At 33.5% G+C, this 12,730-nt stretch overlaps 1 protein-coding gene across 5 annotated transcripts in view; it reads left to right on the plus strand.

Moving 5' to 3' along the window:
- Positions 1–12,730, plus strand: part of TAOK1 (TAO kinase 1) — a 204,000-nt gene that overhangs the window by 128,620 nt on the left and 62,650 nt on the right. For all 5 annotated transcript variants that reach the window (XR_005212736.1, XM_037809469.1, XM_037809470.1 and 2 more), the window contains exons 3-7: positions 566–637; positions 6,016–6,117; positions 9,915–9,960; positions 10,856–10,952; positions 12,446–12,559. Coding sequence is in view for 4 of the 5 variants with exons in the window: in XM_037809469.1 (XP_037665397.1) it covers positions 566–637; positions 6,016–6,117; positions 9,915–9,960; positions 10,856–10,952; positions 12,446–12,559 (431 nt within the window). In the remaining variant the exon portion in view is untranslated. The remainder of the gene's footprint in view (positions 1–565; positions 638–6,015; positions 6,118–9,914; positions 9,961–10,855; positions 10,953–12,445; positions 12,560–12,730) is intronic.

Genomic DNA, 12,730 nt, shown 5'->3' on the forward strand with positions numbered 1-12,730 from the left:
GTGCAGTTTGTGAGGTTTTAGCTACAGGTTTGTACTATCTTCATGAAATTAATGGGAGTAGCTTTCCTTTTCCCCTTCTATTCTGGAAAATTTCCCTTGGTAAAACTATTTGCCACTGAAGACTATTTTAAAGGTAATTCATTGGTATTACTTTCAGTCTGCCACTATTATTTGTTTTACTCACATTTTTTTTCCTTTAGATCAGTTTTAGTAATTTATTCTTTTATAGAAAATTGTCTGTTTCTTTGATTTCAGAATTTATTAGCATAGACTTTTGTACATTAGTCTTATTTTGTCTTTTTTTATACTACTCAAATTTCTTGTTTTTTCTCATTAATTAGATTATGAAAGGTAAACCTGTTTTATTTTTCTTTCCAAAGTACTTGCGTTTGGATAATTTTATAAGTTTCTTACATACTGTAATTTTTTTTTAAAGTTCAATAAAAGTAATTTTGATGTCTATTTTGACATGATAGTTTATGGATGGTTTTATTCCCAGAGAAATGACTGCCCAGTTTTAATGTTAATTATCACTGTGATCCATTCTTTATTTTTTTTTTTTTAGGCCCGAGATGTGCGTACCAATGAAGTGGTGGCCATCAAGAAAATGTCTTATAGTGGAAAGCAGTCTACTGAGGTAGGTTAATTATATGTATTCTTATTGGTCTGTTAAGGAAAGGCATACTATTTTTTAAAAATTCTGTTGAGATTGTTCACATACCATACAAGCATCCACTGTACCATCATACAGCTTGTCGGAAATAAAGTGGTACCTGTAAGAGAATAAACGCTCTCTCGGTTCTGGAGGAGAAAAGAATTTATTTACAATCTTGCAAGATAGGGCGTCCAGCCAAACACATGGAAGGCTGGCGCGCCAGAGGAAGAGAATGGCGATGTTTAAATCTCCTACTCCTAATTCGCAAGTCCCTCCCCTGTTTCCCCATTGACTGGGTACTACAGAGGTTACAGCCTATCCGAGAACACTAACTAATTCATCTTTTGAGATTTTAATTTGTACAGCCAATCCCAGAGAGCCAACTAGCTCATTATTGAGATTTTGAACTGATTAGCCAATCCCCCCCCAAATTTTTATTTTTTTGCTGTGAGTTCCCGCCTCTGATACTACCTCATGTCTCTTTACATCAGGCAGATTCTCTCTTCTCTTTGTCTGGGGCTTGTTTAAACTGGTTTTGCCTCCATTTCCCTTATTCCATGCTGTCTCTATGTGAAAACGAAACTTATTCCTTTCTTACACAGCTGACATCTATCACCACAATAACTTTTTTTTTAATTTTTAGAACATTTTCATTACTCCAGAAAAGAAATAAAGACAAAAAAAAAAAAAGACTTGAATCCTCCCATACCCCTAACCACCCCCTTTCCATTATTGACTCTTAGTATTGGTAGAGTACATTTGTTACCGTTAGCCTCATTCTGTAACCTGGTAACTTATATTTCATGTCTATGAGTTTACATATTATAATTAGTTCCTATCAGTGAGACCATATGATATTTGTCCTTATGTGACTTATTTCACTCATTCTAGTGCCTTCAAGGTTTCTTTTTCAACCCGTTTTTTTTTTTTTTAAATACAGTTTTGTTCACCCACCATACATTCTGTCCTAAGTAAACAATTGATAGTTTGTGTAATCATGTATTTATGCATTCACCACCATTACCATTATCTATATAAAGACATCTGCATTTCTTCCACAAAGAAGGAGGAAGAGTCAAAGAAAAAGAAAAAGAAAGGAAAAAAAAGACAGCTAAAAAGAAGCAAAAGGAAAGATATAATTAAAGTAGAATAGGAGTCAGACAGCATCACCAATGCCAAGAGTTTCATACCCCTCCCTTATGTTCCCCTGTTATAGGCATTTAGTTTTGGTATATTGACTTTGTTACATTAAAGGAAGCATGATATAATATAATGTTTCTGTTAATTATAGTTTCTAGTCTGCATTGATTGAATTTTTTCCCTGATACCACTGTATTACAAGGTTGACATTCATTTGTTCTCCCTCATGTAAAAACATATTTTGTAAATTTTATCACAATTGTTGAGCACTCTAGGTTTCACTGAGTTATGGAGTCCCATTCTTTATCTTCCTTTTTCCTTCTCATGTCCCAGATACTCCTAACATTCTTCTTTCAACCATACTCACAGTCATCTTTGTTCAGTGTTTTTACATTGTTGTACTACCAAACCTCTCACTCCTGTCTTTTCCTATCTGTCTATAGTGCTTCCTTTAGTATTTCCTGTAGAGCAGATATCTTGTTTACAAACTCTCTAGTTGTTTGTCAGAGAATATTTTAAACTCTTCCTCATGTTTGAAGGACAGTTTTATCAGATATAAGAGTCTTGGTTGGTGGTTTTTCTCTTTCAGTATCTTAAATATAAATATATCATACCACTTCCTTCTTGCCTCCCTGGTTTCTACTGAGAAATCCGCACATAGTCTTATCAAGCTTCCTTTGTATGTGATGGATTGCTTTTCTCTTGCTGCTTTCAGGATTCTCACTTTGGCTTTGAAGTTTGTTAATCTGATTATTAAGTGTCTTGGCATAGGTCTATTCAGATCTATTCTGTTTGGGGTACACTGCACTTCTTCAATCTGTAATTTTATGTGTTTATAAGAGATGGGAAATGTTCATTGATTATTTCCTCTATTATTGCTTCTGCCCTTTTCCCTTCTCTTCTCCTTCTGGGACACCCATGACACGTACATTCATGCACTTCCTGGTGTCATTCAGTTCCCTGAGGTGTTGATCATATTTTTCCATTCTTTTCCCTGTCTGTTCTTTTGTGTGTAGGATTTCAGGTGTTTTGTTCTCCAGTTCCTGAGTGTTTTCTTCTGCCTCTTGTGATCTGCTGTTGTATGTCTCCATTGTCTTTTTCATTTCTTGTGCTGTGCCTTTCATTTCCATAGATTCTACCAGTTATTTTTTCACACTTTCAGTTTCTACCTTATATTTGCTCAGTGTTTTCTTTATGTCTTTCATCTCTTTTGCCACATCTTCCCTGAACTCGTTGTTTGGTTTTTGATTTGATTTAGCATAATTCTTTGAAAATCTTTGATTGTTTCATTAGAGTGAAATAATATCTCAACTCTATCTTAATTGAGGTATAAGTTTTTTCCTTTGGGCCATATCTTCGTTTTTCCTAGCATAATTTGTAGTTTTCTATTGTCTAGTCATCTGGTTTCCTTTCTTACTCCAATCAGATTTTTCCAGACCAGAACGAGTTTTCAGATCCCAGAATGGGGTTATGTTCAGCTTTGAATCTCCCTGAGGGTTTATCTTAGAAGAATGGCAGACTTTCCTATGAGGCCTCTGGCCGCTGTGCTTTTTCCAACCTGCCCAGCAAGTGGTGCCTGTCAGCCTCTTGCTCCTGACTAGGGTAAGGAAGTGTGGCTCCTTTAGTTTCTTTTTTGGCTGTTTCCCCCCAGACTCTGGGTGCTGAGTTCTGAAGGGAAGGCCTGCACTAGAGCTAGGCCCCACCTCCTTCCTCTTAGGGAAGATATACCTCTAGAGAGTTATCTTCTGCATTTGAATTGTTCCTTTATCTCTCTGACTCTGTTATCTCCACCCCTATCTGTGCCGGAGGGCTGGGATCTGAAAATGGCTGAGGCTCTCTCCACCTAGCCACTCAGGTTGAGAGAGAGAAAAAGGGAAAGAAAGCCCCTCTTTCAGAGCCAATTCATGGCCCCCTAGTTTTACCCATCTGTCAGAGAGAGCACCTGATCTTCTGGGCTCCCTTTCCTGGGGCACAAGAACTTTCTGTCTCTTTAAGCTCAGTCGTCACTAAAAGCCTCTGTCAGCTTCTTATGGGTTTGTCTATGTTTGTAGCTTGTATTGAGCAGTCAACACTTGTTAATTAAAACCCCAGTTGGAGCTGGGCTGAGCTAAATTCGCTTGCTTCAGGACTGCTGCTTTTTCCTACCCTGAGGTCTTGTAGCTCAGCCTGCTGTGGAGGGAGGGGGCTTCTGGTGCAGTTCTGCAGTTTTTACTTACAGATTTTATGCTGCGATCTCAGCCATTCCACCTAATCCAGGTTGGTGTAAGATCTGTGAACAATCATGGTTGTCCCCCAGCAGTTGTTCCAGGTTATTTACTTGTTTTTCCTGGTTGTTTATTAGTTGCTGCAGGAGACTAACTAAATTCCACTCCTCTCTGTGGCACCATCTTGCCCTCAATGAAGAGGTACTATTTTTAATGGGGAACGGAGAGCCGGGATTTTTTTCAAAAGTGTGTGTAAAGAAAAGTACTTATATATTCAGTACATAGCTCAATAAATTTTCTTTCACAAAGTGAATGTACCCTTTTAACTAGTGTGTAGAGCCATAAGCAGAACATTACTGATATCCTCAAAGCCCTTCACTCTGTGCCTCCTGCTTTTAATTTTTTAAACTCTGATTTAATATGTATTCCTCTATTTTATTATGGAGGGATTATCAGTTTCTAAGGAAAAAGTAGAATAGCATGCACTTGACAGTAAATTATATCTTTTTTTTTTAAGGGTATACAAAGTGTTTAAGGACTGTTTTAAACAAACTTTCAATAGACAGTGTATATCTAGTCTGAGAAAACAGGCAATGTGTAACAGTCTGAAAAACCAAAACTGAAATTATTGACACTGTAGTGAGTGTACTTTTAAAACAGTTTAAGGAGAGCAGTTCATCATTTTGATTCCAAAAACCTCCTAACATTTCTTACCAGTTCACTCTTAATTGTATTTGCCATTCTATAGCACAACTTTAAGACTAGCTTTTATATGCAGACTATTAAACTGTGTTGATGTCTAGTTGATCGTCATTCCTGGAACAAAGAGTTTCATTTAAGGCGTCGTCTTTTTGCATCTAATGTTGTTATACTTCATGAAAGACTATTTATATTGAGTAATACAATTTTTTTTGAAAGTTTACATTTCAGAAAATTCAAATTTGAAATTTAAAGCCCATGAAACAAAATTTCAGAATTTAACATCTTAATAAATTTCTTACACATTTTATATAAAACCCTGTGAACATGTTTTACTGTGTTTTGTTGAGAGCTTGTGAAATATCATGGATACTTAATTACTTAAATTTTAGTACAAAAAGTTCCTTTAAAGTTTTCTGTAATCATACTAGAACTAGCATAGTTCTCCTGCCCTTACGAGTGTGGTATAAGTCAGTGGTAAAACTGGAAAAATCAGAAGCACAAAACAGATTCCTAGTCCTCCTTCCAAACCTCCTAAACTCTTAGAATCTCTGGGTATAGACCGAAAGATGTGTATTTTTAGAGTTCTCTGGTTGATTTTTAAGAGCATCTGTGTTTAGGAACAATTACCTGAGTTTCTAAGGTTGCCATGAGGTAGCTTATGATCAAAGGTTTATCTTTATCTCCTCATAGGTGTCATTGAGGGATGTTCTTAATAAAAAATGTAGGAATGGGTTTTCATACTGCTTGTTTTTCCTGTGAACTTTGTTATATAGTAATTAATTGTTCACTAGTACTTCAGAAAGTCCGCATTTAGTAACTTAAATCTCATAGGAATTATTTTGTTCAGATTAAGGAAAAAATACTTGACATTTGTTAGAGGAAATAAACCAAAACCACTTACAATAGGTAAATTTTATAACTTGTATAAATGATACCTTGTAAAGCTGCTAGTTTTTTAAAACGATTGGACTTCTAAAGAAGCTAAATATGGTATATAGTTTTTATCAGCATCCTTGATGTATAGCTGTGAAGAGTGAAAAAAATTTTGTGAGACTTACTGATGATGCATTTTATCAAATGACAGCTTATCCAAGTTTGAATTAAATAATTCAGTAAATTATGTAATTGTAGTGTAAACTTTATGAATGTAATTTCTTGTAGATTTATTTTGACATTGTATCTAAAAATGACAAATAAAACAAAGTGTTTTCTTGTTAACCCTTCTTAATCAACTAATTACTTTTTTCTTATATAACTTTCTAAAGAAAAGCAACTGTTCATAATTTTTCTCCTCATTCTTTTTTCCCTCCACAGAAATGGCAGGATATTATTAAGGAAGTCAAATTTCTACAAAGAATAAAACATCCCAACAGTATAGAATACAAGGGCTGCTATTTACGTGAGCACACAGCTTGGGTAGGCATCGTCTTTCTTTGCTTTTAGTTGGTTTTGGTTTAGAATGAATTAATTCATAATGTCTCAACCGTTTGTGTAAAGGCGTGCAAAGGCACATGAAATGTTAGGTCATGCTGAGAGAGGAAGAGCAGCCTCTCCTAGAACTTGAAAATAAGAGATAATAAAACTTTCGCAGTCCTGCTGCAGAGATTTTCTTGAATTCTGTTAACCTTTATGTGAATGGTAAAATGTCTTCTGACCTTTTCAGTAGTATCATTTACCACATGGTTTATCACACATTGTGACAACAGTGTTCACTTAGGATGAAAGTTAGCTTGTCTTTTTTACATAAATGTATTGTTATTTATTTAACCACAGTGATCTTGGTGAAGTTTGATGAATCCTGGTGATATTTGAACTGATTGTGATTCCTTGGCTGAATATTAAAGATAGAGAATTGAAACACATTATTACAAGAAATAGTGATTAATTTGCCTCATTGTTATCATTGAGGTGATGAGTCAGTTATCCTACAGTTGTATAGGTATAATAGTTACAACTTTTAAGAGAAGTGCTAAATTTCTTTTATACAGAAATGAACCCCCTGCTTTTTAAAAATATTTTTTATTTTAGTAAGATATATACAACCACAGATTTCCACTTTTAACTACTTTCAAGTATACAATTCAGTGATATTAATTACATTCACAATATTGAGCTACCATCACCAACACCATTACCCAAACTTTTTCGTCAGCCGAAATACTGTTTATGGTGGAAGGTTAAGTCTGGTCCTTATTACCTGTATTATACCTTGAAGTGTACATTTCTGGTTTTCCTATTTGAAGTAAAATATTTGGCTTGGAGGTGTGAAAATAGGTTAAATATTTGAAACTGGAACTACCTGTAATATCCAAGACATACAGCATCATTGTCCTAACTTCACACAATGATGAATAGACAATGATCGGTTTCCAGATTACCCAGACCAGCATAGAATGGAAATGCTTTATATATTGTGCTTGAAAAGAGCTGTGTAAGTACAGTTTGAATGATAATAGTTATTGAGCCATTAGCTGCTCAGTGCTTTATCTACATGATCTTATTTAGTCCTCAAAATAACCCTGTGGCAGGTAATTGTTAGCCACATTTTACAGACTTGCTCATTGTCTTGCAAATAGTAATCAACTGCGCTAAACTGATCTTCCAGAATTGGAGGTTTCCACACTCCAAAGACCCAGCACTTGATCATTGTACTAAACTGACTAATCATGATTAAGACATTTTTGAAAATTTTTCCACATATGTTGATCAACTATTTTATGGGGCATTGGTCGAGTTCAGATTAACTAGTGCACAGCCCTTCCATTAAATGGTGGTTAGTTTCTTCCTGAAAAAGCTACTTCTTGCCAAGAGAAAAAGTATGATTAATTTGCCGTTCCCAAAAAGTGTGGGTTTTGTAAAAACCAAGTATTTTATGTTTTTAAAGTTTATAACTTGGGTAACGAAATTATAAGAAACATTTTACTTCAGTCATTTGTATATTTTGAATAAAATTCCATTTTAAGCTTGACTAACCTACAGGATTAAAATTGAAGTGTATAGTTTTGACCTAAAATAAAGATTTTGTATGCATGGAGAAAACTTTGGAGCTTAAACTCTGTTTAGATCATTGTACATAAATAGAAATTTTTAAAAAAGGAAACATAATTTACCAAATTATTTTCTGTACCATTTTAATGTCTTGGTGAATAGTATGGTCTAATCCATCTAGTCTGATGTTATCTGGATACTTATTGTGGATTTTCAATTTCAATAAAGATATGTAGGTGATACATGCTTTATATTACATTTTCATGGTTTTATGTCATTTTATAAAGATATCAATAAATGATATTTGCGCTGTAAAACAAAAATGAAAAGAAACCTTGTACCCATTAAGCAGTAAGTCCCCTTTTCATCTCACCCCTATTCCTAGTAATCTGTATTCTAGTTTCTGTCTCTATGAATTTTCTTGTTCTAGATGTTTCATATAAGTGAGATCATATAATATCTGTCTTTTTGTGTCTGGTTTATTTCACTGAACATGATGTTTTCAAGGACCAACCATAACAGAACTTCATTCCTTTTTAAGGGGAAATAATACTCCACTATATGTGTATACCACATTTCCACTCATTTGCTGATGTACATTGGGTTGGTTCTGCCTTTTGGCTATTGTGAATAATGCTGCTATGAACATTGGTGTAGAAAGATCTGTTACAGTCCTTGCTTTCAGTTCTTTTGGGTGTATACCAGAAGGGGGATGGCCAGGTCATATGGTAATTCTTTGTTAAACTTTCTGAGGAACCACCAAACTGAGTTCCATAGTGGCTGCACCATTTTATACTCTCACCAACAATGTACAAGGGTTCCAACTTCCATGTGTTCTTACCAACACTTGTTTTTTCAGTTTTTAAAATAATAGCCATCCTAATGGGTGTGAAGTAGTATCTTATTGTGGTTTTGATTGGCATTTCCCTGATGACCAATGATGTTGAACATATTTTTTCATGTGTTTATTGGTCATTTATATATCTTCTTTGGAGAAGTGGCTCTTCAAGTCCTTTATGCATTTATTGGGTTGTCTTTTTTTGTTTTGTTTTGTTTTGTTTTTGTCTTTTTGTTGTCAAGTTGCAGAAGTTCTTTATTCTGTATATTAAACCCTTATCAAATATATGGTCAGCTATTATTTCCTCCCCTTCTGTAATTTGTCTTTTTGCTTTCTTGTTATTGTCCTTTATACACAAAAAGTTTTTAATTTTGATGAAGTTGATTTTCATAGTTTTGGTGTCATATCTTAGAAATTACTGCCAAATTCAAAGTTATCAAGGTTTTCCCCTATGTTTTCTTGTAATAGTGTACGGTTTTAGCGGTTATGTTTTGGGCCTTGATCCTTTTAGAGTTCATTGTTGTATATGGTATGAGGTAGAGTTCCAATTTATGTTTTTTTAATGTGGACAGCCAGGAAAACTGGCTGTCCTATTTGTTGAAGAGACCATTCTGCCCTATTTAATGTACTTGACTTCTTTGTCAAAAATCAGTTGAGCAAAGATGTGTGGGCTCATTTTTGGACAGTCAGTCCTATTCCATTGGTCTCTATCCTCCCCTTTTTGAATAATTAATAAACTGCAGCTAATTATCATTTTAGTATACCAAACTCAGATTTAGGTTTGTATTGTTCAGTGCATTTTTATCCAGTTTAATTTTGGAACAAACTCTTAAACATGGGGCTATGGTTAAATAAGAAGCAAGGGTGTTAGGCAGATTACCTCTCTGTTTCCCATCTGTAAAACTGGGATAATAGGACTTACAAACTTGTTGTGATGATTAATTTCATTCATATATATTAAATACCTGGCAATTAAGAGATGCTCTGTGTATCCTTTAAAAGAAACGTTTCAGTTGTAACCTACGCTTTGTACATATCGTTCCAGAGAATGCAGTTTTCTTTGTACATGTAGTTCCAGAGAATGCAGAACTCAACAGTGTTGTTACTGTAAGTTAACAGTAACAGAATATGTACATTCTTTTCTAATTTTAATTAGTAATTATATATGAAATACATATCTTGAAGAAGTGATTATATTTTGGCATTATTAAGATTACTGTATCATTGGCTTAACTTTGTGTATTTAACAAATTGGTGAATACATAAATATTTATTTTTTAAGGTGATCAAGCTGTTTTTTTGATCGTCTGGACAAATGCATTTTATCTCAAATGCAGTCTTTATAATGATATGTTTTAATGCTTTTATAATTTTTCTTCCTACATAGCTTGTAATGGAATATTGTTTAGGATCGGCTTCAGATTTACTAGAAGGTATGTTTCACATGAATATATTTTTTAAAGTATTAAATGATAATGCAATTAGAGATTTCTTAAATTATATTATAGGCATACCTTGGAGATATTATGAATTCTGTTCCAGACAATCACAATAAAGTAAATATCACAGTGAAGCGAGTCACATGAATTTTTTGTTTTCCCAGTGCACATAAAAGTTATGTATATACTATACTGTAGTCTATTAAGTGTGCAATAGCATTATGTCTCAAAAAAACAATGTACATACCTTAATTAATTATGGCACAGAAACATAAAGTGAGCACATGCTGTTGGAAAAATGGCACTGATAGACTTGCTCAGTGCAGGGTTGCCACAAACCTTTAATTTGTTAAAAGCACAATTATCTGTGAAGCTCAATTAAAAGAAGTGCAATAAAACAGTGTATGCCTATACCATTAAATAATCAAAACCGTCCAGAAAGAATAAAACCTTTTAGCTATTTTCAGATTCTCAGTATGATATATGCTTATCTTCATTAAACTTTATATGGTAGTACAAAATAGATGAATTTTCTCATTGTGACTTTATAAGCATTTTCCTGGTTTCTTTGTCACTTCAGTAGCTTGATTTGCTCTTTTTGTTAAGATCAAAGACATGTAGGAATAAAGGGAGAACCTCTCTTCAATAGCTCTTGTTTTTTTAATCACCAGTTTATTGTTAGAGGCAAATTGACTGTAGGCTACACTTGAACAACTGGGCACGACCATATACTAGTTATAAAATTCTGTAGTCGTGTTTTATTGTCTTGGAAAACAAATCCCTTCTTGCTAAATGTTTAGTCTCCTAAAATTATCCTGTATATTAGGTATGTATATTTATTTTTCAAATAAAAATGTTCTATATAATAATTTCAAATAAATTCTTTAAGTTCACAAGAAGCCATTACAAGAAGTGGAAATAGCAGCGATTACACATGGTGCTCTTCTGGGATTAGCCTACTTACATTCTCATACCATGATCCATAGGTAAGTTGTTTTGAAAATTATCATGTATTACAAGCAAATGGCTTCTGCATTTATGAACCTTGAAATTTATTAATCGTGAAATTTTTGTGGACTACAACCAAATAGAAGCATTTTAGAGTCTTGTAAATTCATATATTTAGAATGTCCATATTCTAAAAAGATCATGTTTGTATATCTGATCTCTGATTTGAGGATCATTTTCATCTTTGCCTAAACCTGCTGTTGGACCTTCTTAAATACATGGACTTTATGGATTTATAGTAGAAATTTAATTGTGGGATTATTTAATTTGCAAACTGGAAAGGACATTTGGGATCATATAGTCTTACTTTTTCATTTTACAAATGAAGAAATTGAAACCCCAATTTGTGTCCCAAAGATTGTAAAGCCAAATAGATAAGAGCTAGAACTAAACCTAGATCTTTTGTTTTCCTGGTAACCGATACTGCCAGATTTGTTCCATTGATTCCATGGCATAGACAAATAGAAGCTATGTAAGATTCTTTATGCTTTAATTGTTACTAATGATAGTTAATAATGGATAGTAAATCATTTTTTGCATTGGTATTAGTTTTGACTCTTTTAGAGGAAAGTAGCATTTTAAAATTATATATATAAACCAGGTAATACACTGTGAGATAATGGGCTATCATCATTTTTTTTAGATGTAGAAAGTAGATTTAAGAGAAATCCACATGACTGATAAATAAGCAAGTGGCAGAGTTGGATTTAAAAACTAAGGTTGTCCATCTTCTTATTTAACCATCTTTTTAAACAAGTAGAAGGAAAAAGATTTAGTACTATATGCGTTATAATACTACCTTGAAAATTGAGAAGCACTCTTGAAAGTTTAGTTTTTCTTTTTTAATTTTGTGAGGTTGTGTATATTATAGTGGCCATTGGTTATATACTCGCATTATATAAATTTATATAATATTCTTTGGATGGATGGTATGTTTGCTATTTAATCAAAGTAAGTTTGAAAGTAAATTTGGGATCATTGATGATACATTACCCATAGATTTCAGTTTTCAATTCATTTTTAGTTAGGAATACTGTAGTAAAGTATGGAAATTACATGGATTGTGGTGGGTTGGTTTTTTGTTGTTGTTTTTCTTTGTTTGGCTTTTCTTTCCAAATTTTTAATGATTTTTTTTTTTTAACACTAAGAGTAGTACTCAGAAACCTTATGATTTTTATTTTTAAAACCACTGTTTGTACCAATAAACATAAACGCTGATTATGCTAATTTTCTCTTTTGTTTTTAGAGCTATTCTTCTGTTTTAGAAAATTGTTACTGTATATTTATTTGAATTCCTTATGTTTTATTTCCTAATTAGGATCTTAATTCCCAATATACCAATTGTGAGATTATCCCTGGGCTTAATTATTTTGATTTTCCTTCCCTGTCTTAGGATTTGCTTGATTTTTATCATTTTCAACACAATCTAATGAAAGAAAGGTAAATCATTTTTTGTGTTGCTTAAACCCAGAGATATCAAAGCAGGAAATATCCTTCTGACAGAACCAGGCCAGGTGAAACTTGCTGACTTTGGATCTGCTTCCATGGCATCTCCTGCCAATTCTTTTGTGGGAACACCATATTGGTAAGAATTGTCCTATCTGGTATCGATCCTCATAATTGACATTGGTGATGTGTTATTGTACTTTTTTTTTGGATGTCTAATCTCTTTCTGGGAAATATAATGCTATTTTGGACATTTTAACTGTTAGGATTATAGTTAGATTTTAATGTAGATTTAGAATGCTGCCCTTGC

This window comes from Choloepus didactylus, chromosome 18 (genome assembly GCF_015220235.1).
Source record: "Choloepus didactylus isolate mChoDid1 chromosome 18, mChoDid1.pri, whole genome shotgun sequence".
NCBI lineage: Eukaryota > Metazoa > Chordata > Mammalia > Pilosa > Megalonychidae > Choloepus > Choloepus didactylus.